The 27,193-nt window shown below is 51.8% G+C and overlaps 1 protein-coding gene across 1 annotated transcript in view; it reads right to left on the bottom strand.

The window, feature by feature from the left end:
- sptbn5 (spectrin, beta, non-erythrocytic 5) overlaps positions 1-27,193 on the bottom strand; it is a 394,215-nt gene that overhangs the window by 263,735 nt on the left and 103,287 nt on the right. The window contains exons 26-28 of the mRNA XM_067991151.1: positions 20,397-20,583; positions 19,774-19,974; positions 11,893-12,009 (exon numbers count right to left, since the gene is read on the bottom strand). Of these exons, the coding sequence (XP_067847252.1) occupies positions 11,893-12,009; positions 19,774-19,974; positions 20,397-20,583 (505 nt within the window). The remainder of the gene's footprint in view (positions 1-11,892; positions 12,010-19,773; positions 19,975-20,396; positions 20,584-27,193) is intronic.

Here is a 27,193-nt window from a genome sequence, read left to right as displayed (position 1 = left end):
CTCCCTCACACTGTCACTCAGTAACCCCTCTCCCCAGCACCCTGTGTTACTGACTGTATCTCTACTGATGTTAATCCAGCTCCCTCACACTGTCACTCAGTAACCCCTCTCCCCCAGCGCCCTGTGTTACTGACTGTATCTCTACTGATGTTAATCCAGCTCCCTCACACTGTCACTCAGTAACCCCTCTCCCCCAGCGCCCTGTGTTACTGACTGTATCTCTACTGATGTTAATCCAGCTCCCTCACACTGTCACTCAGTAACCCCTCTCCCCCAGCGCCCTGTGTTACTGACTGTATCTCTACTGATGTTAATCCAGCTCCCTCACACTGTCACTCAGTAACCCCTCTCCCCAGCGCCCTGTGTTACTGACTGTATCTCTACTGATGTTAATCCCTCTCCCTCACACTGTCACTCAGTAACCCCTCTCCCCCAGCGCCCTGTGTTACTGACTGTATCTCTACTGATGTTAATCCAGCTCCCTCACACTGTCAATCAGTAACCCCTCCCCCCAGCGCCCTGTGTTACTGACTGTATCTCTATTGATGTTAATCCCTCTCCCTCACACTGTCACTCAGTAACCCCTCTCCCCCAGCGCCCTGTGTTACTGACTGTATCTCTACTGATGTTAATCCAGCTCCCTCACACTGTCACTCAGTAACCCCTCTCCCCCAGCACCCTGTGTTACTGACTGTATCTCTACTGATGTTAATCCCTCTCCCTCACACTGTCATGCAGTAACCCCTCCCCCAGCGCCCTGCGTTACTGGCTGTATCTCTACTGATGTTAATCCAACTCCCTCACACTGTCATGCAGTAACCCCTCTCCCAGCGCCCTGCATTACTGGCTGTATCTCTACTGATGTTAATCCCTCTCCCTCACACTGTCATGCAGTAACCCCTCTCCCAGCGCCCTGTGTTATTGACTGTATCACTACTGATGTTAATCCAGCTCCCTCACACTATCATGCAATAACCCCTGTGTTACTGACTGTAAACCCCTTTGTCCTTGCAAATACCACGCCATCAACAACCTCTCTTTCCTCTCCAAAGTCCTTGAATGTGTTGTCGCCTCCCAAATCCGTGCCCATCTTTCCCGCAACTACATATTCGAACCTCTCAATCAGGTTTCGGCCCATGGCACCATACTGAAATGGCCCTTAATAAGACACAAAAGGCATCCTATGTGACTGTGACCGTGGTGAACTATCCCATCTCATCCTATGTGACTGTGACCGTGGTGAACTATCCCATCTCATCCTATGTGACTGTGACCGTGGTGAACTATCCCATCTCATCCTATGTGACTGTGACCGTGGTGAACTATCCCATCTCATCCTATGTGACTGTGACCGTGGTGAACTATCCCATCTCATCCTCTGTGACTGTGACCGTGGTGAACTATCCCATCTCATCCTATGTGACTGTGACCGTGGTGAACTATCCCATCTCATCCTCTGTGACTGTGACCGTGGTGAACTATCCCATCTCATCCTCTGTGACTGTGACCGTGGTGAACTATCCCATCTCATCCTATGTGACTGTGACCGTGGTGAACTATCCCATCTCATCCTCTGTGACTGTGACCGTGGTGAACTATCCCATCTCATCCTCTGTGACTGTGACCGTGGTGAACTATCCCATCTCATCCTCTGTGACTGTGACCGTGGTGAACTATCCCATCTCATCCTCTGTGACTGTGACCGTGGTGAACTATCCCATCTCATCCTCTGTGACTGTGACCGTGGTGAACTATCCCATCTCATCCTCTGTGACTGTGACCGTGGTGAACTATCCCATCTCATCCTCTGTGACTGTGACCGTGGTGAACTATCCCATCTCATCCTCTGTGACTGTGACCGTGGTGAACTATCCCATCTCATCCTCTGTGACTGTGACCGTGGTGAACTATCCCATCTCATCCTCTGTGACTGTGACCGTGGTGAACTATCCCATCTCATCCTCTGTGACTGTGACCGTGGTGAACCATCCCATCTCATCCTATGTGACTGTGACCGTGGTGAACCATCCCATCTCATCCTCTGTGACTGTGACCGTGGTGAACCATCCCATCTCATCCTCTGTGACTGTGACCGTGGTGAACCATCCCATCTCATCCTATGTGACTGTGACCGTGGTGAACTATCCCATCTCATCCTATGTGACTGTGACCGTGGTGAACCATCCCATCTCATCCTATGTGACTGTGACCGTGGTGAACCATCCCATCTCATCCTATGTGACTGTGACCGTGGTGAACCATCCCATCTCATCCTCTGTGACTGTGACCGTGGTGAACCATCCCATCTCATCCTATGTGACTGTGACCGTGGTGAACTATCCCATCTCATCCTATGTGACTGTGACCGTGGTGAACCATCCCATCTCATCCTATGTGACTGTGACCGTGGTGAACCATCCCATCTCATCCTATGTGACTGTGACCGTGGTGAACTATCCCATCTCATCCTCTGTGACTGTGACCGTGGTGAACTATCCCATCTCATCCTCTGTGACTGTGACCGTGGTGAACTATCCCATCTCATCCTCTGTGACTGTGACCGTGGTGAACTATCCCATCTCATCCTCTGTGACTGTGACCGTGGTGAACTATCCCATCTCATCCTCTGTGACTGTGACCGTGGTGAACCATCCCATCTCATCCTATGTGACTGTTACCGTGGTGAACCATCCCATCTCATCCTATGTGACTGTGACCGTGGTGAACTATCCCATCTCATCCTATGTGACTGTGACCGTGGTGAACTATCCCATCTCATCCTCTGTGACTGTGACCGTGGTGAACTATCCCATCTCATCCTCTGTGACTGTGACCGTGGTGAACCATCCCATCTCATCCTATGTGACTGTGACCGTGGTGAACCATCCCATCTCATCCTATGTGACTGTGACCGTGGTGAACTATCCCATCTCATCCTATGTGACTGTGACCGTGGTGAACTATCCCATCTCATCCTATGTGACTGTGACCGTGGTGAACCATCCCATCTCATCCTCTGTGACTGTGACCGTGGTGAACCATCCCATCTCATCCTATGTGACTGTGACCGTGGTGAACCATCCCATCTCATCCTATGTGACTGTGACCGTGGTGAAATATCCCATCTCATCCTCTGTGACTGTGACCGTGGTGAACCATCCCATCTCATCCTATGTGACTGTGACCGTGGTGAACCATCCCATCTCATCCTATGTGACTGTGACCGTGGTGAACCATCCCATCTCATCCTCTGTGACTGTGACCGTGGTGAACTATCCCATCTCATCCTATGTGACTGTGACCGTGGTGAACCATCCCATCTCATCCTATGTGACTGTGACCGTGGTGAACTATCCCATCTCATCCTCTGTGACTGTGACCGTGGTGAACTATCCCATCTCATCCTATGTGACTGTGACCGTGGTGAACCATCCCATCTCATCCTCTGTGACTGTGACCGTGGTGAACCATCCCTCCTCATCCTTCTCGGCCTGTCTGCAGCCTTTGACACGATTGATCACACCATCCTCCTCCAACGTCTCTCCTCTGTTGTCTGCTGCAATGCCTTCTCTTCCCGCCCCCACACCGTTACCTCTGGAGTCCCCCCAGGATCTATTCTTGGCCCCCTCCTATTTTTCATCTACATGTTGCCCCTTGGCGGCCTCATTCACAGACATGGGGCATGATTTTAGCTGGGAGACGGGAATCCAGCCTGTCTTCAGATATTCACGTGGGGAATCCGGAAGCCAAATAAGTGCACTGCAATCAATGATCACAACTCAATTGAAGGTGAGTATTTGTGTTTCCGGGTTTGCCAGGCACCAGGCGGCCAGGTTGACAGGCTGGCTGCCTGTCAGGAGGGAAAGGAGCTGCAAATCGGAGATGGTGGAGGGAGGGAGAGAAAGATAATGGGCCCTGGAAGAAATCAAGGAGGTGGGGGGAGGAGGTGGGGGATATTGGGTGGGCCTTGGAGAAGATCGGGGATCTAGCATCGGTGGGGGGCCCAGCAGATCGCGGGGGTCCCGTCGGCCAGGTGAGCTCGTTGGGCCTGGATGAAGCACTCCTGCTCCTCCATGCACAGTGTGTACATCTAGCACTGCCTAGAGCATCAGGGCAGCAGTGTGACTTTTAGTGAAGATTATGACTCTAAAAGCAATAGAAGTTTAAAACTGACATTGTATTACATCCAATAATGATGCTGACTGACGCATGTGTACACAGTAGCATTTGGAATATAAGCAATTTTAAAAGGTGTGTTCTGATTTAATTCGATGCAGGGGTTATTAACCTTTAAAATTGTTTCAATCCTCTCAATTTCAGCAACTTGGGTTTGCTGTGAATTTGTTGTGTGGCCCAGTCAGTCTCAATTAAATTATTTTCTGATATAAAATCTTCCTTTGCTGCATAACTTAAAGGTCTGTAGGATGTAATGCAATGTCAGACTTGTTAAAATTATGTCAACATAGAGGAGAAATTCAAGCATACGGGATCCTGGGCTTTATTAATAGAGACATAGAGTACAAAAGCAAGGAAGTTATGCTAAACCTTTATAAAACACTGGTTAGGCCACAGCTGGAGTATTGTGTTCAATTCTGGGCACCACACTTCAGGAAAGATGTCAAGTCCTAGGGAGGGTGCAGAAGAGATTTACTAGAATGGTAGCAGGGATGAGGGACTTGAGTTATGTGGAGAGACTGGAGAAGTTGGGGTTGTTCTCCTTAGAACAGAGAAGGTTAAGGGGAGATTAGATAGAGGTGTTCAAAATCATGAACAGTTTTGATAGAGTAAATGAGGAGAAACTGTTTCCAGTGGCAGAAGGGTCTGTAACCAGAGGACACAGATTGAAGGTGTTCAGCAAAAAAACCAGAGGCGACGTAAGGAAACTTTTTTACGCAGTGAGTTGTTATGATCCGGAATGCACTGCCTGAAAGGGCGGTGGAAGCAGATTCAATAGTAACTTACAAAAGGGAATTAGATAAATACTTAAAGGCCTTAGAGAGGGTGCAGAAGAGATTGATTCCAGGGATGAGGGACTTCATCCCTGGATGAAGTCCAGGGATGAAGTCCAGGGATGGTTGCGAGGAGATTTGATAGAGGTATTCAAAATCATGAAGGGTCTAGACAGAGTAGATAGAGAGAAACTGTTCCCATTGATGGAAGGGTCAAGAACCAGAGGACATAGATTTACAGTGATTGGCAAAAGAACCAAAGGTGACATGAGGAAAATCTTTTTTACACAGCGAGTGGTTAGGATCTGGAATGCACTGCCCGAGGAGGTGGTGGAGGCAGATTAAATCATAGTCTTCAAAAGGAAAATGGATAAGTACTTGAAAGGAAAAAAATTGCAGGGTTATGAGGATAGGGCGGGGGAGTGGGACTAGCTGGATTGCTCTTGCATAGAGCCGGCGTGGACTAGATGGGCTGAATGGCCTCCTTCTATGCTGTAACCTTTCTATGATTCCTGGCCCACAAACAGTGTAATAAAGCCCCTCACCTCATGGATCCGGCCTTTCCTGACTGCTTTCAACTGACGAGAATCGGAAGTGATGGGAACCCCGAACAGGTAAGGTTAAATTCGTTTTACTTTTGTAATACACAATAAATTAAGTATCTCAACTTTCACAGTGAGGTACATTGCCCCTTTAACTATCGAACCATCGGCTTTAAGTGAGGGCAGGACTTCCAGTTGTCTGTTGTGTGCACGCATCCTAACACGCCTGAGTCAAACCAGGAAGTGGGCGCGTTGGAGCCGCAATGCCATTCCCGCTCCAAAAATCCAACAATTTTACTGCCTACTTCCCCAAACCCACCCATTCTTGGGGGTTAAAATTACCCCCATGGATCCAGCTACCACATGTACGCTGACAACACCAGCTCTACCTCTCCACCATCTGTGTGTTGTCAGACTGCTTGTCCAACATCCAGTCCTGGATCATAGAATCATAAAATGGTTACAGCACAAAAGCAGGCCATTTGGCTCATCGAGTCCATGCTGGCTCTCTGCAAGAGCAATCCAGCTACTCCCACGCACCACCCCCCCTGCCCTTTCCCCGTAGCCCTGCAAATTTTTTCCCTTCAAGTACTTATCCAATTCCCTTTTGAAATCCATGATTGAATCTGCCTCCAACACCCCCTCAGGCAGTGCATTCCAGATCTTAACCACTCGCTGTGTAAAAAAGTTTTTCCTCATGTCGCCTTTGGTTCTTTTGCCAATCACCTTAAATCTATGTCCTCTGGTTCTTGACCTTCTGCCAATGGGAACAGTTTCTCTCTATCTACTCTGTCTAGACCCTTCATGATTTTGTACACCTCGATCAAATCTCCTCTCAACATTCTCTGCTCTAAGGAGAACAACCCCAGCTTCTCCAGTCTATCCACGTAACTGAAGTCCTTCATCCCTGGACCCATTCCAGAAAATCTTTTCTTCACCTTCTCGAAGGCCTTCATATTCTTCCTAAACTGCAATGCCCAGAACTGAACACAATACTCCAGTTGTTTTATAAACCAGTGTTTTATAAAGATTCATCATAACTTCCTTGCTATTGTGCTCTATGCCTCTATTTATAAAGCCCAGGATCCCGTATGCTTTTTTAACTGCCTTCTCAACCTGCCCTGCCACCTTCAAAGATTTGTGCACATACACCCCCAGATTTCTCTGTTCCTGTACCCCTTTTAGAATTATACCCTTTAGTTTATATTGCATCTCCTCGTTCTTCCCACCAAAATGCATCACTTTGCACTTTTCTGTGTTAAATTTCATCTGCCATGTGTCCACCCATTCCATCAGCCTGTCTATGTCCTCTTAAAGTCTATCACTATGCTCTTCACTGTTCACTACACTTCCAAGTTTTGTGTCATCTGCAAGTTTTGAAATTGTGCCCTGTACACCCAAATCCAAGTCATTAAATCCAAGTAAAGCAGTGGTCCCAGCACTGACCCAGGGGAACATCACTGTACACCTCCCTCCAGTCCGATAAACAACCGTTCACCACTACTCTCTGTTTCCTGTCACTTAGCCAATTTCGTATCCATGCTGCCACTGACCCTTTTATTCAATTGGCTTCAACTGATGACAAGCCTATTATGTGGCACTTTATCAAACACCTTTTGGAAGTCCATATACACGTCAACCGCATTGTCCTCATCGACCCTCTCTGTTACCTCATCAAAAAACTCAATCAAGTTAGTTAAACACGATTTGCCTTTAATAAATCCGTGCTGGCTTTCCTTAATTAATCCATACTTTTCCAAGTGACTATTAATTTTGTCCCGGATTATCGTTTCTAAAAGTTTCCCCACTACCGAGGTTAAACTGACTGGCCTGTAGTTGCTAGGTTTATCCTTACACCCTTTTTTGAACAAGGGTGTAACATTTGCAATTCTCCAGTCCTCTGGCACCACCCCCATATCTAAGGATGTTTGGGAGATTATGGCCAGTACCTCCGCAATTTCCACCCCTACTTCCCTCAGCAACCTAGGACGCATCCCATCCGGACTAGGTGACTTATCTACTTTAATTACAGCCAGCCTTTCTAGTACCTCCTCTTCATGAATTTTTAGCCCATCCAGCATCTCAACTACCTCTTTTACTGTGACTTTGGCAGCATCTTCTTCCTTGGTAAAGACAGATGCAAAGTAGTCATTTAGTACCTCAGCCATGCCCTCTGCCTCCATGAGTAGATCTCCTTTTTGGTCCCTGGTCGGCCCCACCCTTCCTCTTACTACCCGTTTACTGATTATATGCCTATAGAAGACTTTAGGATTCTCTTTTATGTTAGTCGCCAGTCTATTCTCATACTCTCTCTTTGCCCGTTATTTCTTTTTTCACTTCCCCTCTGAACTTTCTATATTCAGTCTGGTTCTCACTTGTATTATCAACCTGACATCTGTCATCCTCCTCTTTTTTCTGCTTCATCTTACTCTCTCTCTCTTTCATCGTCCAGGCTGCTCTGGCTTTGGTTGCCCTACCTTTCCCCCTCGTGGGAATGTACCTAGACTGTACCTGAACCATCTCCTCTTTAAAGGTTGCCCATTTTTCAATTACAGTTTTACCTGCTAATCTTTGATTCTAATTTATCCGGGCCAGATTGGTTCTCATTCCACTGAAATTGGCCCTCCTCCAATTAAGTACTTTTATTCTAGATTGCTCCTTGTCCTTTTCCATAGCTAATCTAAACCTTATGATACTATGATCACTGTTCCCCCACTGACACTTGCTCCACTTGACCCACCTCATTCCCCAACTCCAGATCCAGCAATGCCTCCTTCCTCGTTGGGCCGGAAACATACTGATCAAGAAAGTTCTCCTGAACACACTTCAAAAATTCCTCTCCTTCTTTGTCCCTTATATTATTACTATCCCAGTCTATATTAGGATAGTTGAAGTCCCCAGTTATCACTACTCTATGGCTCTTGCACCTCTCTGTAATTTCCCTGCAAATTTGCTCCTCTATCTCCTTCCCACTAGTTGGTGGCCTGTAGAATACACCCAGTAGTGTAATGGCACCTCTATTGTTTCTTAACTCTAACCAAATACATTCTGTCCTTGACCCCTCCAGGACATCCTCTCTCTCCAGCACTGCAATATTCTCCTTAATCAATATTCACCCCCCCCCCTTTTTTTTCCCCTTCCCTATCATTCCTGAACACCTTGTATCCAGGAATATTTAGTACCCAATCCTGCCCTTTTTAGAGCCAGGTCTCTGTTATCGCCACAACATCATATTCTCATGTGGCTATTTGCTCCTGCAGCTCACCAACCTTGTTTACTACTCTTCGTGAGTTTACACACATGCCCTGTAAACCTATCTTAGACCTTCTTGTATTCTGTCTCAGTCTGATCCCAACTAATACTGTACTATTTTACTCTAGTGCTATCTGTCTCTCCCAATCCTTTGTGCACTTTGTTTTTCCTTTCCAATGCTACACCCTGGTGCCCAACCCTCTGCCAAATTAGTTTAAACCCTCCCCCACAGCACTAGCAAACCTCCCCACGAGGACATTGGTCCCAACTCTGTTGAGGTGCAACCCGTCCGGCCTGTACAGGTCTCACTTCCCCAGAACTGGTCCCAATGCCCCAAGAATCTAAAGCCCTCCCTCCTGCACCATCTCTCCAGCCACGCATTCATCTGCTCTATCCTCCTATTACTGTACTCACTAGGGCGTGGCACAGGGCATAATCCAGAGAGTATTACCTTTGAGGTCCTGCTTATTAATCTGTTTCCTAGCTCCCTAAAATCAGCCTGCAGGACCTCATGTTGTTGGTACCGATATACGACCTCTGGCTGTTCAGGCTCCCCCTTCAGAATGTTCTGCAGCCGCTCAGTGACATCCTTGACCCTTGTAAACAATTTTACAACACCAAGTTATAGTCCAGCAATTTTATTTTAAATTCACAAGCTTTCGGAGGCTACCTCCTTCCTCAGGTGAACGTTCACCTGAGGAAGGAGGTAGCCTCCGAAAGCTTGTGAATTTAAAATAAAATTGCTGGACTATAACTTGGTGTTGTAAAATTGTTTACAATTGTCAACCCCAGTCCATCACCGGCATCTCCACATCATCCTTGACCCTGGCACCGGGGAGGCAACATACCATCCTGGAATCACATCTGCGGCCGCAGAAATGCCTGTCTGTTCCCCTAACTATAGAATCCCTTATCACTATTGCTCTCCTGACCTTTCTCCTCCCCCCCCCCCCCCCCCCACCCCGTACAGCTGAGCCACCCATGGTGCTGTGGACTTGGCTCTGGCTGCGCTCCCCAGAGGAAACCTCTCCTTCACCGGTAAATACCGGTTAGAGAGTGAGTTGCACTCAGGGGATTCTTGAACTACCTACCTGGTCCTCCTTGTCTGTCTGGCGGTCACCCGGTCCCTCTCTGCCTGCACTCTCTTAAGCTGCGGGTGACCACCTCCTCAAACGTACTATCCACATGGCTCTCAGCCTCGCGGATACACTGCTGTGACACCAGCTGCTGCTCAAGGTCCGAAACCCGGAGCTCGAGCTCCTCCAGCTGATGACACTTCCTGCACCTGTGGTTGTCCAGGACATGGGAAGCATCCTGGAATTCCCGCATGACATAAGATGTGCATTCGACGGGACTGAGGTGCCCTGCCACGCCTCTATTTATTTATCAGCTACTAACTAAACTTACCAGAAATAAACTTAAGACTAATTTCCTTCAGTTACATATGGGAAGCTCAAAGCCATTGTCTTCAACTCCCACCACGAACTCCATACCCTTGCCATTGATTCCATCCCCCTTCCTCAGACTCAGCTTGAACCAAACTCTTCGCATCTTCAGTGTCCCATTTGACCCCGAGCTGAGTTTCTGACCTCATATATTCTCCATCAGAAGTACCACCCGCTTCCACCTCTGTAATATTGCGCGTCTCCACCCCTGCCTCAGCCCATCTGCTGCTGAAACCCTCATCCATGTTTTTATTACCTCCAGACTCGACTATTCCAATGCTCTCCTGGCCAGCCTCCCATCTTCCATCCTCCGTAAACTTCAACTCATCCAAATCTCCGCATATTGTATTCTATCCTGTACCAAGTCCCGCTCATCCATTACCCCCGTCTCACTGACCTACACTGACTCCCAGTCCACCAACACCTCCAATTTAAAGTGAACATCCTCATGTTTAAACCCCTTTACTTTGACTCTAGTCTCTTGTACATTCCCCATTCCCTTCGCCCCACTATTGGCAGCCGTGCCTTCAGTCGTCTAGGCCCCACGCTCTGGAATTCCCTTCCTAAGTCTCTCTGCCTCACCACCTCCCTCTCCTCCTTTAAGGCCCTCCTTAAAATCCATCTCTATGACTAAGCTTTTAGTCACCCCTCTTAATATTTCTTTCTTTGGCTCGGTGTTTTTTTTTGTCTGATTACACCTCTGTGAAGTGCCTTGGGATGTTTTTCGGTATTAAAGAATGCTATATAAATGCATGTTATTGTTGTTCTTGTTGCTGAAAGGAAATAAGAAGACAGAGAAAGCAGAAGACCAGAAGCAAAAAATAGAGAAACATAGAGATACCTATGAACAATGACAGACAGGGAAGGACCCTCTGGTCCACACGGTTGTGATGCCTTGTGTATCACAATATATACTCACCCCACCCCACATCATGTTTAAACCCATCTCCTGGGAGAGACAAAAAAAGATAAAAACCCAGGCCAATATGGAGGGAAAAATTCTGGGAAATTCCTCTCCATCCCCTTTAGGCGATCTAAACTAATCCAGGAGATCACTCTGGCTGTGATAATCCTTTGTATTACCTACCTTTTGTAAGAGGTGATCTCCACCTCAGCCAGAAACAGGTCCAGCTCTCACTTGAAGGGATTCAGCGAATCAGTGTCTACCTCACGAGCAGGCAGCCTGTTCCAGAGGTCCACTATTCTCTGGGGAAGAACCACCTCCTGACATCTAACCTCGATCTGGCCTTATACAACTTAAAATTGTGACTCCTGGTCCTCCCGAACCTGTTTAACTGGAACAAACTGTCAACTCGAACACAATCTATTCCCTTCATCATCTTATAAACCTCGATCAAATCACTCCTAAGTCTACCCTTCTCTAAAGTGTGGAGTCCCAACTCTTTCTGCCTATCTTGATAACTAAGATGAGAAAAGAAAAGAAAGAAAGTCAGAAACCAGAGAAAGAACACAAGGGACAGAGACAGAGAAGAAAGATTGAATTCTCCAACTTCCTGTGAGCAACACTACAAGAGACCCACTGCTGCTAACAAATAAACTGTAGAGTGGCAGCAAGTTGTGGAGTTTCAATATTTACTTTCTGCTTTGCTGCATTTACTCTACAACTAGTTTGAATGGGTTCTCTCTGATTATGTATTTAAGCAAAGCATGTGGATAACTAATGCCATGGCTCGACACACCTACCTTATGGTTCTGGACCAGCTTCAGAGTAACGGCATCATTCTTCCCGTAATCCTCGCTTGAGACAAGCTGAAGCTTTTCTGCTGCCCAGGCTTCCAGCTCTGAAGCATCTGCGAGGAACTAAATTAAGAATCAGCAATCAGTTATTATCACTATGAACTAGTGTAAAAATCAGCTATCAGTTATTGTCACTAGGAATTATATGGGGAGGGAGGTATGCCCGCGGTGGGGACGGAGGTATATCCGCGGTGGGGAAGGAGGTATATCCGCGTTAGGGGTGGGGGCGAGGTATATCTGCGTTGGGGAGGGAGGTATACCTGTGGTAGGGAGGGAGGTGTATCTGCTGCAGGGGAGTCTATACTGGCTGCGGTGGGGAGGGAGGTATATCTAGGGTGGGGACAGAGGTATATCTACGGTGGGGACGGAGGTACATCAGCGGTGGGGAGGGAGGTATATCTGCGGTGGGGAGGGAGGTACATCAGCGGTGGGGAGGGAGGTATACCTGTGGAGGGGAGGGAGGCATATCTGCGGTGGGGAGGGAGGTACATCTGCGGTGGGGAGAGAGGTACATCTGCGGTGGGGAGGGTGATATATCTGTGGCGGGGAAGGAGGTATAGCTGCGATGGTGAGAGAGGTATATCTGCGGTGGGGAGGGAGATGTATCTGCTGCAAGGGAGTGTATACTCGCTGCGGTGGGGAGGGCGGTATATCTACAGTGGGGAGGGAGGTATATCTGTGGTGGGGCGGGTGGTATATCTGCGGTGGGGAGGGAGGTGTATCTGTGGTGGGGAGGGAGGTGTATCTGCAGTGGGGAGGGAGGTGTATCTGCGGTGGGGAGGGAGGTGTATCTGCAGTGGGGAGGGAGGTGTATCTGCGGTGGGGAGGGAGGTATATCTGCGGTGGGGAGGGAGGTATATCTGCGGTGGGGAGGGAGGTGTATCTGCGGTGGGGAGGGAGGTGTATCTGCGGGGGAGGGAGGTGTATCTGCGGTGGGGAGGGAGGTGTATCTGCGATTGGGTGGGAGGTGTATATGCTGCAGGGAAGTCTATACTGCCTGCAGAGGGGAGGGAGATATATCTGCGGTGGGGAGGGAGATATTTCTGCGGTGGGGAGGGAGGTATATCTGCGGTGGGGAGGGAGGTATATCTGCGGTGGGGAGGGAGGTGTATCTGCGATTGGGTGGGAGGTGTATATGCTGCAGGGAAGTCTATACTGGCTGCAGAGGGGAGGGAGGTATATCTGCGGTGGGGAGGGAGGTATATCTGCGGTGGGGAGGGAGGTATATCTGCGGTGGGGAGGGAGGTATATCTGCGGTGGGGAGGGAGGGATATCTGCGGTGGGGAGGGAGGGATATCTGCGGTGGGGAGGGAGGTGTATCTGCGGTGGGGAGGGAGGTGTATCTGCGGGGGAGGGAGGTGTATCTGCGGTGGGGAGGGAGGTGTATCTGCGGTGGGGAGGGAGGTGTATCTGCGATTGGGTGGGAGGTGTATATGCTGCAGGGAAGTCTATACTGGCTGCAGAGGGGAGGGAGATATATCTGCGGTGGGGAGGGAGATATATCTGCGGTGGGGAGGGAGGTATATCTGCGGTGGGGAGGGAGGTGTATCTGCGGTGGGGAGGGAGGTGTATCTGCGATTGGGTGGGAGGTGTATATGCTGCAGGGAAGTCTATACTGGCTGCAGAGGGGAGGGAGGTATATCTGCGGTGGGGAGGGAGGTGTATCTGCGGTGGGGAGGGAGGTGTATCTGCGGTGGGGAGGGAGGTGTATCTGCGGTGGGGAGGGAGGTGTATCTGCGGTGGGGAGGGAGGTGTATCTGCGGTGGGGAGGGAGGTGTATCTGCGGTGGGGAGGGAGGTGTATCTGCGGTGGGGAGGGAGGTGTATCTGCGATTGGGTGGGAGGTGTATATGCTGCAGGGAAGTCTATACTGGCTGCAGAGGGGAGGGAGATATATCTGCGATGGGGAGGGAGGTGTATCTGCGGTGGGGAGGGAGGTGTATCTGCGCTGGGGAGGGAGGTATATCTAGGGTGGGGACAGAGGTATATCTACGGTGGGGACGGAGGTACATCAGCGGTGGGGAGGGAGGTATATCTGCGGTGGGGAGGGAGGTACATCAGCGGTGGGGAGGGAGGTATACCTGTGGAGGGGAGGGAGGCATATCTGCGGTGGGGAGGGAGGTACATCTGCGGTGGGGAGAGAGGTACATCTGCGGTGGGGAGGGTGATATATCTGTGGCGGGGAAGGAGGTATAGCTGCGATGGTGAGAGAGGTATATCTGCGGTGGGGAGGGAGATGTATCTGCTGCAAGGGAGTGTATACTCGCTGCGGTGGGGAGGGCGGTATATCTACAGTGGGGAGGGAGGTATATCTGTGGTGGGGCGGGTGGTATATCTGCGGTGGGGAGGGAGGTGTATCTGTGGTGGGGAGGGAGGTGTATCTGCAGTGGGGAGGGAGGTGTATCTGCGGTGGGGAGGGAGGTGTATCTGCGGTGGGGAGGGAGGTGTATCTGCGGTGGGGAGGGAGGTATATCTGCGGTGGGGAGGGAGGTATATCTGCGGTGGGGAGGGAGGTGTATCTGCGGTGGGGAGGGAGGTGTATCTGCGGGGGAGGGAGGTGTATCTGCGGTGGGGAGGGAGGTGTATCTGCGATTGGGTGGGAGGTGTATATGCTGCAGGGAAGTCTATACTGCCTGCAGAGGGGAGGGAGATATATCTGCGGTGGGGAGGGAGATATTTCTGCGGTGGGGAGGGAGGTATATCTGCGGTGGGGAGGGAGGTGTATCTGCGATTGGGTGGGAGGTGTATATGCTGCAGGGAAGTCTATACTGGCTGCAGAGGGGAGGGAGGTATATCTGCGGTGGGGAGGGAGGTATATCTGCGGTGGGGAGGGAGGTATATCTGCGGTGGGGAGGGAGGTATATCTGCGGTGGGGAGGGAGGTATATCTGCGGTGGGGAGGGAGGTATATCTGCAGTGGGGAGGGAGGTGTATCTGCGGTGGGGAGGGAGGTGTATCTGCGGGGGAGGGAGGTGTATCTGCGGTGGGGAGGGAGGTGTATCTGCGGTGGGGAGGGAGGTGTATCTGCGATTGGGTGGGAGGTGTATATGCTGCAGGGAAGTCTATACTGGCTGCAGAGGGGAGGGAGATATATCTGCGGTGGGGAGGGAGATATATCTGCGGTGGGGAGGGAGGTATATCTGCGGTGGGGAGGGAGGTATATCTGCGGTGGGGAGGGAGGTGTATCTGCGATTGGGTGGGAGGTGTATATGCTGCAGGGAAGTCTATACTGGCTGCAGAGGGGAGGGAGGTATATCTGCGGTGGGGAGGGAGGTGTATCTGCGGTGGGGAGGGAGGTGTATCTGCGGTGGGGAGGGAGGTGTATCTGCGGTGGGGAGGGAGGTGTATCTGCGGTGGGGAGGGAGGTGTATCTGCGGTGGGGAGGGAGGTGTATCTGCGGTAGGGAGGGAGGTGTATCTGCGGTGGGGAGGGAGGTGTATCTGCGATTGGGTGGGAGGTGTATATGCTGCAGGGAAGTCTATACTGGCTGCAGAGGGGAGGGAGATATATCTGCGGTGGGGAGGGAGGTGTATCTGCGGTGGGGAGGGAGGTGTATCTGCGGTGGGGAGGGAGGTGTATCTGCGGTGGGGAGGGAGGTGTATCTGCGGTGAGGAGGGAGGTGTATCTGCGGTGGGGAGGGAGGTGTATCTGCGGTGGGGAGGGAGGTGTATCTGCGGTGGGGAGGGAGGTGTATCTGCGATTGGGTGGGAGGTGTATATGCTGCAGGGAAGTCTATACTGGCTGCAGAGGGGAGGGAGATATATCTGCGGTGGGGAGGGAGGTGTATCTGCGATTGGGTGGGAGGTGTATATGCTGCAGGGAAGTCTATACTGGCTGCAGAGGGGAGGGAGGTATATCTGCGGTGGGGAGGGAGGTATATCTGCGGTGGGGAGGGAGGTATATCTGCGGTGGGGAGGGAGGTATATCTGCGGTGGGGAGGGAGGCATATCTGCGGTGGGGAGGGAGGCATATCTGCGGTGGGGAGGGAGGCATATCTGCGGTGGGGAGGGATTTATATCTGCAGTGGGGAGGGAGTTATATCTGCAGTGGGGAGGGAGTTATATCTGCAGTGGGGAGGGAGTTATATCTGCAGTGGGGAGGGAGGTATATCTGCGGTGGGGGGGGAGGTATATCTGCGGTGGGGAGGGAGGTATATCTGCGGTGGGGAGGGAGGCATATCTGCGGTGGGGAGGGAGGCATATCTGCGGTGGGGAGGGAGGCATATCTGCGGTGGGGAGGGAGGCATATCTGCGGTGGGGAGGGAGGCATATCTGCGGTGGGGAGGGAGGCGTATCTGCGGTGGGGAGGGAGGCGTATCTGCGGTGGGGAGGGAGGCGTATCTGCGGTGGGGAGGGAGGCGTATCTGCGGTGGGGAGGGAGGCGTATCTGCGGTGGGGAGGGAGGTGTATCTGCGGTGGGGAGGGAGGTGTATCTGCGGTGGGGAGGGAGGTGTATCTGCGGTGGGGAGGGAGGTGTATCTGCGGTGGGGAGGGAGGTGTATCTGCGATTGGGTGGGAGGTGTATATGCTGCAGGGAAGTCTATACTGGCTGCAGAGGGGAGGGAGATATATCTGCGATGGGGAGGGAGGTGTATCTGCGGTGGGGAGGGAGGTGTATCTGCGCTGGGGAGGGAGGTATATCTAGGGTGGGGACAGAGGTATATCTACGGTGGGGACGGAGGTACATCAGCGGTGGGGAGGGAGGTATATCTGCGGTGGGGAGGGAGGTACATCAGCGGTGGGGAGGGAGGTATACCTGTGGAGGGGAGGGAGGCATATCTGCGGTGGGGAGGGAGGTACATCTGCGGTGGGGAGAGAGGTACATCTGCGGTGGGGAGGGTGATATATCTGTGGCGGGGAAGGAGGTATAGCTGCGATGGTGAGAGAGGTATATCTGCGGTGGGGAGGGAGATGTATCTGCTGCAAGGGAGTGTATACTCGCTGCGGTGGGGAGGGCGGTATATCTACAGTGGGGAGGGAGGTATATCTGTGGTGGGGCGGGTGGTATATCTGCGGTGGGGAGGGAGGTGTATCTGTGGTGGGGAGGGAGGTGTATCTGCAGTGGGGAGGGAGGTGTATCTGCGGTGGGGAGGGAGGTGTATCTGCGGTGGGGAGGGAGGTGTATCTGCGGTGGGGAGGGAGGTGTATCTGCGATTGGGTGGGAGGTGTATATGCTGCAGGGAAGTCTATACTGGCTGCAGAGGGGAGGGAGATATATCTGCGGTGGGGAGGGAGGTGTATCTGCGGTGGGGAGGGAGGTGTATCTGCGGTGGGGAGGGAGGTGTATCTGCGGTGGGGAGGGAGGTGTATCTGCGGTGGGGAGGGAGGTGTATCTGCGGTGGGGAGGGAGGTGTATCTGCGGTGGGGAGGGAGGTGTATCTGCGGTAGGGAGGGAGGTGTATCTGCGGTGGGGAGGGAGGTGTATCTGCGATTGGGTGGGAGGTGTATATGCTGCAGGGAAGTCTATACTGGCTGCAGAGGGGAGGGAGATATATCTGCGGTGGGGAGGGAGGTGTATCTGCGGTGGGGAGGGAGGTGTATCTGCGGTGGGGAGGGAGGTGTATCTGCGGTGGGGAGGGAGGTGTATCTGCGGTGGGGAGGGAGGTGTATCTGCGGTGGGGAGGGAGGTGTATCTGCGGTGGGGAGGGAGGTGTATCTGCGGTGGGGAGGGAGGTGTATCTGCGGTGGGGAGGGAGGTGTATCTGCGGTGGGGAGGGAGGTGTATCTGCGGTGGGGAGGGAGGTGTATCTGCGATTGGGTGGGAGGTGTATATGCTGCAGGGAAGTCTATACTGGCTGCAGAGGGGAGGGAGATATATCTGCGGTGGGGAGGGAGGTGTATCTGCGATTGGGTGGGAGGTGTATATGCTGCAGGGAAGTCTATACTGGCTGCAGAGGGGAGGGAGGTATATCTGCGGTGGGGAGGGAGGCATATCTGCGGTGGGGAGGGATTTATATCTGCAGTGGGGAGGGAGTTATATCTGCAGTGGGGAGGGAGTTATATCTGCAGTGGGGAGGGAGTTATATCTGCGGTGGGGAGGGAGGTATATCTGCGGTGGGGGGGGAGGTATATCTGCGGTGGGGAGGGAGGTATATCTGCGGTGGGGAGGGAGGCATATCTGCGGTGGGGAGGGAGGCATATCTGCGGTGGGGAGGGAGGCATATCTGCGGTGGGGAGGGAGGCATATCTGCGGTGGGGAGGGAGGCATATCTGCGGTGGGGAGGGAGGCATATCTGCGGTGGGGAGGGAGGCATATCTGCGGTGGGGAGGGAGGCATATCTGCGGTGGGGAGGGAGGCATATCTGCGGTGGGGAGGGAGGTATATCTGCGGTGGGGAGGGAGGTATATCTGCGGTGGGGAGGGAGGTATATCTGCAGTGGGGAGGGATTTATACCTGCAGTGGGGAGGGAGTTATATCTGCAGTGGGGAGGGAGTTATATCTGCAGTGGGGAGGGAGTTATATCTGCAGTGGGGAGGGAGGCATATCTGCAGTGGGAAGGGTGGTGTATCTACTGCAGGGGAGTGTATACTGGCTGCGGTGGGGAGGGAGGTATATCTGTGGTGCGGAAGGAGGTATATCTGCGGTGGGGAGGGCATATCTGCGGTGGGGAGGGAGATGTATCTGCTGCGGGGGAGTGTATACTGGCTGCTGTGGGGAGGGAGGTACATCTACGGTGGGGAGAGAGGTATATCTGTGGTGGGGTGGGAGGGATATCTGCGGTGGGGAGGGAGGGATATCTGCGGTGGGGAGGGAGATATACCTGCAGTGGGGAGGGAGGGATATCTGCGGTGGGGAGGGAGGCAAAGCTGCAATGGGGAGGGAGTTATATCTGTGGTGGGGAGGGAGGCATATCTGCGGTGGGAAGGGCATATCTGCGGTGGGGAGGGAGATATTTCTGCTGCAGTGGTGTGTATACTGGATGCGGTGGAGAGGGAGGTGTATCTGCTGTAGGGGAGTGTATACTGGCTGCTGTGGGGAGGAAGGTATTTCTACGGTGGCGAGAGAGGTATAGCTGCGGTGGGGAGGGAGGTATACCCGCGGTGGGGAGGGAGGTATATCTGCGGTGGGGAGGGAGGTATATCTGCGGTGGGGAGGGAGGTATATCTGCTGCAGGGGAGTGTACACTGGCTGTGGTGGGGAGGGTGGTATATCTGCAGTGGGTAGGGAGATGTATCTGCTGCAGGGGAGTGTATACTGGCTGCGTTGGGGAGGGAGGTATATCTGCGGTGGGGAGGGCATATCTGTGGTGGGGAGGGCATATCTGCGGTGGGGAGGGAGATGTATTTGCTGCAGGGGAGTGTATACTGGCTGCGGTGGGGAGGGAGGTGTACCTAGCACCATGTCCAGACATGTGGAAAATGGAACCCCAGCATCCATAGCCCTCCTAATAAACTACTAAGGAATGTGCTGATCAATTGGCATTCCCATTTTCCAAAGTACCAAGGAATGATGCCTGTCAAAGCACATTCTTCGGGAGGGTATTGTTTCCATGACAACTCTCTCCGGTAACAGTTCAGGCTCTGTATGGATGGTTAAAGGTAACCAGAAGTAATTTGGAGCCCTATCGCTATCCCTGTGTACAGAATGGTCCTGATTTATAACGTTACCCGGTGCACTCCACAGTGCCTTTTTCTGATCACCTCCTGCGTGTTGGAATTACTTGGCCAGTGCCCCTCACAGGTTGGAAACCTCGAAAGGCAATCTGACACTGAGTGGCCCTGACAATTATCTGCCGGGACACGTATCCATATCCAGTACCCGCGCATTCATACAGGGGCGAACAGTGACACGTTTCCCAGCACACTCTGCTCTCCATGCCCTGAACCTACCTGGTGAAACCGCTCAGAGTGCTGTAGTTTTTTCCACCTGTCGTTGCAGGCCCACTCCAGCTCCTCCCAGCTGGTCCGCAGCTCTTCGGACTTCCTCTCAATGCCCTGGGCCATGTGGTGCTGGGAGCTGATCATGCTCCTGCCGATCTCCAGCACCTTCTGCACCTGCTGCTTGTGCGTATTCACTTCAATCTGCAGCTCCTGCACCAGGGAGAAGGTTCATTGTTACTGAAGGACCCGATAACAAGCCTCAGTTCTACATGTGGAGGAGGGGGAGGGGGGAGAACACATTCCAGGATCCCATGTTACTATACCAAGCCCCATCCCAGCATCCAATCACACAGCTCAATCCTGTACCCCATTACATAACACGTTACTGTCCAGCTGTGTTGAACTTTCATTTTTGAAGAATGTATCCAGAGGTGAACAACCCAACAGTTGCAGGACCCGAGCATTAAAAACCCTTCAACTTCCGAAAGCTGAGTCCCAGAGCTGAGACCCCGATCTGCAAGAATATCCAAACCCGCCCAACAAACTGGGCAAACTGGGCCCAGCAGCAGTACCTGCCTGGCAGCAGCCTGAGTCTCCAGGAGTGACCAGGCTAACAGAAGAACGAGCCCTACCTTCTGCTTCTTCAGCAGGCTCTGTGCCGTGTCCAGAGACTTGCCGTAGTTGCTTGACGTGGCGCTTGGCTTGTGCTCAGCGATCCACTTCATCTCCAGGTCACTGTAGTGGTAGAACTCGTACAAAGCAACCGTCGCTTCCAGAACTTTCCTTCTCTGTTCCAGAGGAGTCTGGAGAGATTCAAACCTGGAGGGGGAAGGGGGGGAAGAGAGGGAACAGTCATTGAACAATTGATCCTTTGACCCAGGATGCAGATCCGTCCTGCGTTGGAACAGAATCCACGTCCACCTTTAAAAACCAATAGCAGGTGGTTTAACAGGTGAATCAGAATTTCAAGAACTACAAGACAGGGAGTGGGAAATCAAGCAGGGAAAAGACTCTGTCCATCAGTGACTGGAGGTGTTGGTGATGGAAAGCCCATGATGGGGGAGCAGGGAGGCACAGTGATTTCCCAATGTTGCATCTTCCAGACCGTAGCCAGCTCATAGAATCATAGAAGTTTACAACATGGAAACAAGCCCTTCGGCCCAACATGTCCATGTCGCCCAGTTTATACCACTAAGCTAGTCCCAATTGCCTGCACTTGGCCCATATCCCTCTATACCCATCTTACCCATGTAACTGTCCAAATGCTTTTTAAAAGACAAAATTGTACCCGCCTCTACTACTGCCTCTGGCAGCTCGTTCCAGACACTCACCACCCTTTGAGTGAAAAAATTGCCCCTCTGGAACCTTTTGTATCTCTCCCCTCTCACCTTAAATCTATGTCCCCTCGTGAGAGACTCCCCTACCTTTGGGAAAAGATTTTGACTATCTACCTTATCTATGCCCCTCATTATTTTATAGACTTCTATAAGATCACCCCTTAACCTCCTACTCTCCAGGGAAAAAAGTCCCAGTCAATCTAACCTCTCCCTATAAGTCAAACCATCAAGTCCTGGTAGCATCCTAGTAAATCTTTTCTGCACTCTTTCTAGTTTAATAATGTCCTTTCTATAATAGGGTGACCAGAACTGTACACAGTATTCCAAGTGTGGCCTCACTAATGTCTTGTACAACTTCAACAAGACATCCCAACTCCTGTATTCAATGCTCTGACCAATGAAACCAAGCATGCCGAATGCCTTCTTCACCACCCTATCCACCTGTGACTCCACTTTCAAGGAGCTATGAACCTGTACTCCCAGATCTCTTTGTTCTATAACTCTCCCCAACGCCCTACCATTAACGGAGTATGTCTGGTCCGATTCGATCTACCAAAATACATCACCTCACATTTATCTAAATTAAACTCCATCTGCCATTCATCGGCCCACTGGCCCAATTTATCAAGATCCCGTTGCAATCCTAGATAACCTTCTTCACTGTCCACAATGCCACCAATCTTGGTGTCATCTGCAAACTTACTAACCATTCCTCCTAAATTCTCATCCAAATCAATAATATAAACAACAAATAACAGCGGACCCAGCACCGATCCCTGAGGCACACCGATGGTCACAGGCCTCCAGTCTGAAAAACAACCCTCTACAACCACCCTCTGTCTTCTGTCGTCAAGCCAATTTTGTATCCAATTGGCTACCTCACCTTGGATCCCATGAGATTTAACCTTATGTAACAACCTACCATGCGGTACCTTGTCAAAGGCTTTGCTAAAGTCCATGTAGACCACGTCTACTGCACAGCCCTCATCTATCTTCTTGGTTACCCCTTCAAAAAACTCAATCAAATTTGTGAGACATGATTTTCCTCTCACAAAACCATGCTGACTGTTCCTAATCAGTCCCTGCCTCTCCAAATGCCCGTAGATCCTGTCTCTCAGAATACCGTCTAACAACTTACCCACTACAGATGTCAGGCTCACCGGTCTGTAGTTCCCAGGCTTTTCCCTGCCGCCCTTCTTAAACAAAGGCACAACATTTGCTACCCTCCAATCTTCAGGCACCTCACCTGTAGCTGTCAATGATTCAAATATCTCTGCCAGGGGACCCGCAATTTCCTCCCTAACCTCCCATAACATCCTGGGATACATTTCATCAGGTCCCGGAGATTTATCTACCTTGATGCGTGTTAAGACATCCAGCACCTCCCTCTCTGAAATATGTACACTCCTCAAGACATCACTATTTATTTCCCCAAGTTCCCTAACATCCATGCCTTTCTCAACCGTAAATACCGATGTGAAATATTCATTCAGGATCTCACCCATCTCTTGTGGTTCCGCACATAGATGACCTTGTTGATCCTTAAGAGGCCCTACTCTCTCCCTAGTTACTCTTTTGCCCTTTATGTATTTGTAGAAGCTCTTTGGATTCTCCTTTGCCTTATCTGCCAAAGCAATCTCATGTCCCCTTTTTGCCCTCCTGATTTCTCTCTTAACTCTACTCCGGCAATCTCTATACTCTTCAAGGGATCCACTTGATCCCAGCTGCCTGTGCATGTCATATGCCTCCTTCTTCTTTTTGACTAGGGCCTCAATCTCCCGAGTCATCCAAGGTTCCCTATTTCTACCAGCCTTGCCCTTCACTTTATAAGGAATGTGCTCACCCTGAACCCTGGTTAACACACTTGTAAAAGCCTCCCACTTACCAGACGTCCCTTTGCCTGCCAACAGACTCTCCCAATCAACTTCTGAAAGTTCCTGTCTAATACCATCAAAATTGGCCTTTCCCCAATTTAGAATTTTAACTTTTGGGCCAGACCTATCATTCTCCATAGCTATCTTAAAACTAATGGAATTATGATCACTGGTCCCAAAGTGATCCCTCACTAACACTTCTGTCACCTACCCTTCCTTATTTCCCAAGACGAGGTCAAGTTTTGCCCCCTCTCTAGTCGGGCCATCCACATACTGAATGAGAAATTTCTCTTGAATACACTCAACAAATTTCTCTCCATCCAAGCCCCGAATGCTATGGCTGTCCCAGTCAATGTTGGGAAAGTTAAAGTCCCCTACTATTACCACCCGATTTTTCTTGCAGCTGTCTGTAATCTCCTTACATATTTGCTCCTCAATTTCCCGTTGACTATTTGGGGGTCTGTAGTACAATCCTATCAAAGTGATCTCTCCCTTCTTATTTTTCAGTTCTACCCATATAGACTCAGTGGGCAAACCCTCGGATATATCCCCTCTCACTACTGCCGTGATGTTCTCCCTAATCAAGAACGCAACTCCCCCTCCTCTCTTACCACCTGCTCTATCTTTCCTATAGCATCTGTACCCTGGAACATTGAGCTGCCAGTCCTGCCCCTCCCTTAGCCATGTTTCAGTAATAGCTATAACATCCCAGTCCCATGTACCCATCCATGCCCTGAGTTCATCTGCCTTGCCCATCAGACTTCTTGCATTGAAATAAATGCAGTTTAATCGAGTCTTCCCTTGGTCTTTGCCCTGCTTTCTCAGACCATCTGTCCGGTCATGTTCTGTACACTCTCCCTTACTGCCTTTTGTTTCTGTCACCACTTTATTTCCCACTGACTTCCTGCATCGGTTCCCATCCCCCTGCCACATTAGTTTAAACCCTCCCCAACAGCACTAGCAAACACTCCCCCTAGGACATTGGTTCCAGTCCTGCCCAGATGCAGACCGTCCAATTTGTACTGGTCCCACCTCCCCCAGAACCGGTTCCAATGGCCCAGGAATTTGAATCCCTCCCTCTTGCACCATCTCTCAAGCCACGTATTCATCCTAGCTATCCTGTCATTCCTACTCTCACTAGCCCGTGGCACTGGTAGCAATCCTGAGATTACGACCTTTGAGGTCCTACTTTTTAGTTTAACTGCTAACTCCCTAAATTCAGCTTGTAGGACCTCATCCCGTTTTTTACCTATATCGTTGGGACCTATATGCACCACGACAACTGGCTGTTCACCCTCCCCCTCCAGAATGTCACAAGAGCCTTTAGGGGGAGGTCCGTAGATGCCAGCCATCAGTGTTTGCTCCCCCAGTTCTCCAATCTACTCCCTCACCCCCAGCACCAGGCCTAACACCAGTCGCCCCATTCCACTCTACTCCCCCCTCCATCACAGGCCTAACACCAGTCTCCCCATTCCACTCTACTCCCCCCTCCATCACAGGCCTAACACCAGTCTCCCCATTCCACTCTACTCCCCCCTCTATCACAGGCCTAACACCAGTCTCCCCATTCCACTCTACTCCCCCCTCCATCACAGGCCTAACACCAGTCTCCCCATTCCACTCTACTCCCCCCTCCATCACAGGCCTAACACCAGTCTCCCCATTCCACTCGACTCCCTCTCCATCACAGGCCGAACACCAGTCTCCCCATTCCACTCTACTCCCTCTCCATTCCAGGCCTAACACCAGTCTCCCCATTCCACTCGACTCCCCCCTCTACCACAGGCCTAACACCAGTCTCCCCATTCCACTCTACTCCCTCTCCATCACAGGCCTAACACCAGTCTCCCCATTCCACTCTACTCCCCCCTCCATCACAGGCCTAACACCAGTCTCCCCATTCCACTCTACTCCCCCCTCCATCACAGGCCTAACACCAGTCTCCCCATTCCACTCTACTCCCTCTCCATTCCAGGCCTAACACCAGTCTCCCCATTCCACTCTACTCCCCCCTCTACCACAGGCCTAACACCAGTCTCCCCATTCCACTCTACTCCCCCCTCTACCACAGGCCTAACACCAGTCTCCCCATTCCACTCTACTCCCCCCTCCATCACAGGCCTAACACCAGTCTCCCCATTCCACTCTACTCCCCCCTCCATCACAGGCCTAACACCAGTCTCCCCATTCCACTCTACTCCCCCCTCCATCACAGGCCTAACACCAGTCTCCCCATTCCACTCTACTCCCCCCTCCATCACAGGCCTAACACCAGTCTCCCCATTCCACTCTACTCCCCCCTCCATTCCAGGCCTAACACCAGTCTCCCCATTCCACTCTACTCCCCTCTCCATCACAGGCCTAACACCAGTCTCCCCATTCCACTCTACTGCCCCCTCCATCACAGGCCTAACACCAGTCTCCCCATTCCACTCTACTCCCCCCTCCATCACAGGCCTAACACCAGTCTCCCCATTCCACTCTACTCCCCCCTCCATTCCAGGCCTAACACCAGTCTCCCCATTCCACTCTACTCCCCCCTCCATCACAGGCCTAACACCAGTCTCCCCATTCCACTCTACTCCCCTCTCCATCACAGGCCTAACACCAGTCTCCCCATTCCACTCGACTCCCTCTCCATCACAGGCCGAACACCAGTCTCCCCATTCCACTCTACTCCCCTCTCCATCACAGGCCTAACACCAGTCTCCCCATTCCACTCGACTCCCTCTCCATCACAGGCCGAACACCAGTCTCCCCATTCCACTCTACTCCCCCCTCTACCACAGGCCTAACACCAGTCTCCCCATTCCACTCTACTCCCCCCTCCATCACAGGCCTAACACCAGTCTCCCCATTCCACTCTACTCCCCCCTCCATCACAGGCCTAACACCAGTCTCCCCATTCCACTCTACTCCCTCTCCATTCCAGGCCTAACACCAGTCTCCCCATTCCACTCTACTCCCCCCTCTACCACAGGCCTAACACCAGTCTCCCCATTCCACTCTACTCCCCCCTCTACCACAGGCCTAACACCAGTCTCCCCATTCCACTCTACTCCCCCCTCCATCACAGGCCTAACACCAGTCTCCCCATTCCACTCTACTCCCCCCTCCATCACAGGCCTAACACCAGTCTCCCCATTCCACTCTACTCCCCCCTCCATCACAGGCCTAACACCAGTCGCCCCATTCCACTCTACTCCCCCCTCCATCACAGGCCTAACACCAGTCGCCCCATTCCACTCTACTCCCCCCTCCATCACAGGCCTAACACCAGTCTCCCCATTCCACTCTACTCCCCCCTCCATTCCAGGCCTAACACCAGTCTCCCCATTCCACTCTACTCCCCCCTCCATCACAGGCCTAACACCAGTCTCCCCATTCCACTCTACTCCCTCTCCATCACAGGCCTAACACCAGTCTCCCCATTCCACTCTACTCCCTCCTCCATCACAGGCCTAACACCAGTCTCCCCATTCCACTCTACTCCCTCTCCATCACAGGCCTAACACCAGTCTCCCCATTCCACTCTACTCCCCTCTCCATCACAGGCCTAACACCAGTCTCCCCATTCCACTCTACTCCCCTCTCCATCACAGGCCTAACACCAGTCTCCCCATTCCACTCTACTCCCCCCTCCATCACAGGCCTAACACCAGTCTCCCCATTCCACTCTACTCCCCCCTCCATCACAGGCCTAACACCAGTCTCCCCATTCCACTCTACTCCCCCCTCCATCACAGGCCTAACACCAGTCTCCCCATTCCACTCTACTCCCTCTCCATCACAGGCCTAACACCAGTCTCCCCATTCCACTCTACTCCCCCCTCCATCACAGGCCTAACACCAGTCTCCCCATTCCACTCTACTCCCCCCTCCATTCCAGGCCTAACACCAGTCTCCCCATTCCACTCTACTCCCCCCTCCATCACAGGCCTAACACCAGTCTCCCCATTCCACTCTACTCCCCTCTCCATCACAGGCCTAACACCAGTCTCCCCATTCCACTCTACTCCCCCCTCCATCACAGGCCTAACACCAGTCTCCCCATTCCACTCTACTCCCCCCTCCATCACAGGCTTAACACCAGTCTCCCCATTCCACTCTAATCCCCCCTCCATCACAGGCCTAACACCAGTCTCCCCATTCCACTCTACTCTCCCCTCTACCACAGGCCTAACACCAGTCTCCCCATTCCACTCTACTCCCCCCTCC

Source organism: Heptranchias perlo, chromosome 10 (genome assembly GCF_035084215.1).
Source record: "Heptranchias perlo isolate sHepPer1 chromosome 10, sHepPer1.hap1, whole genome shotgun sequence".
NCBI classification, from domain to species: domain Eukaryota; kingdom Metazoa; phylum Chordata; class Chondrichthyes; order Hexanchiformes; family Hexanchidae; genus Heptranchias; species Heptranchias perlo.
Note: the sequence above shows the minus strand (reverse complement) of the source record. Positions and strands in the feature narration are given on the sequence as shown.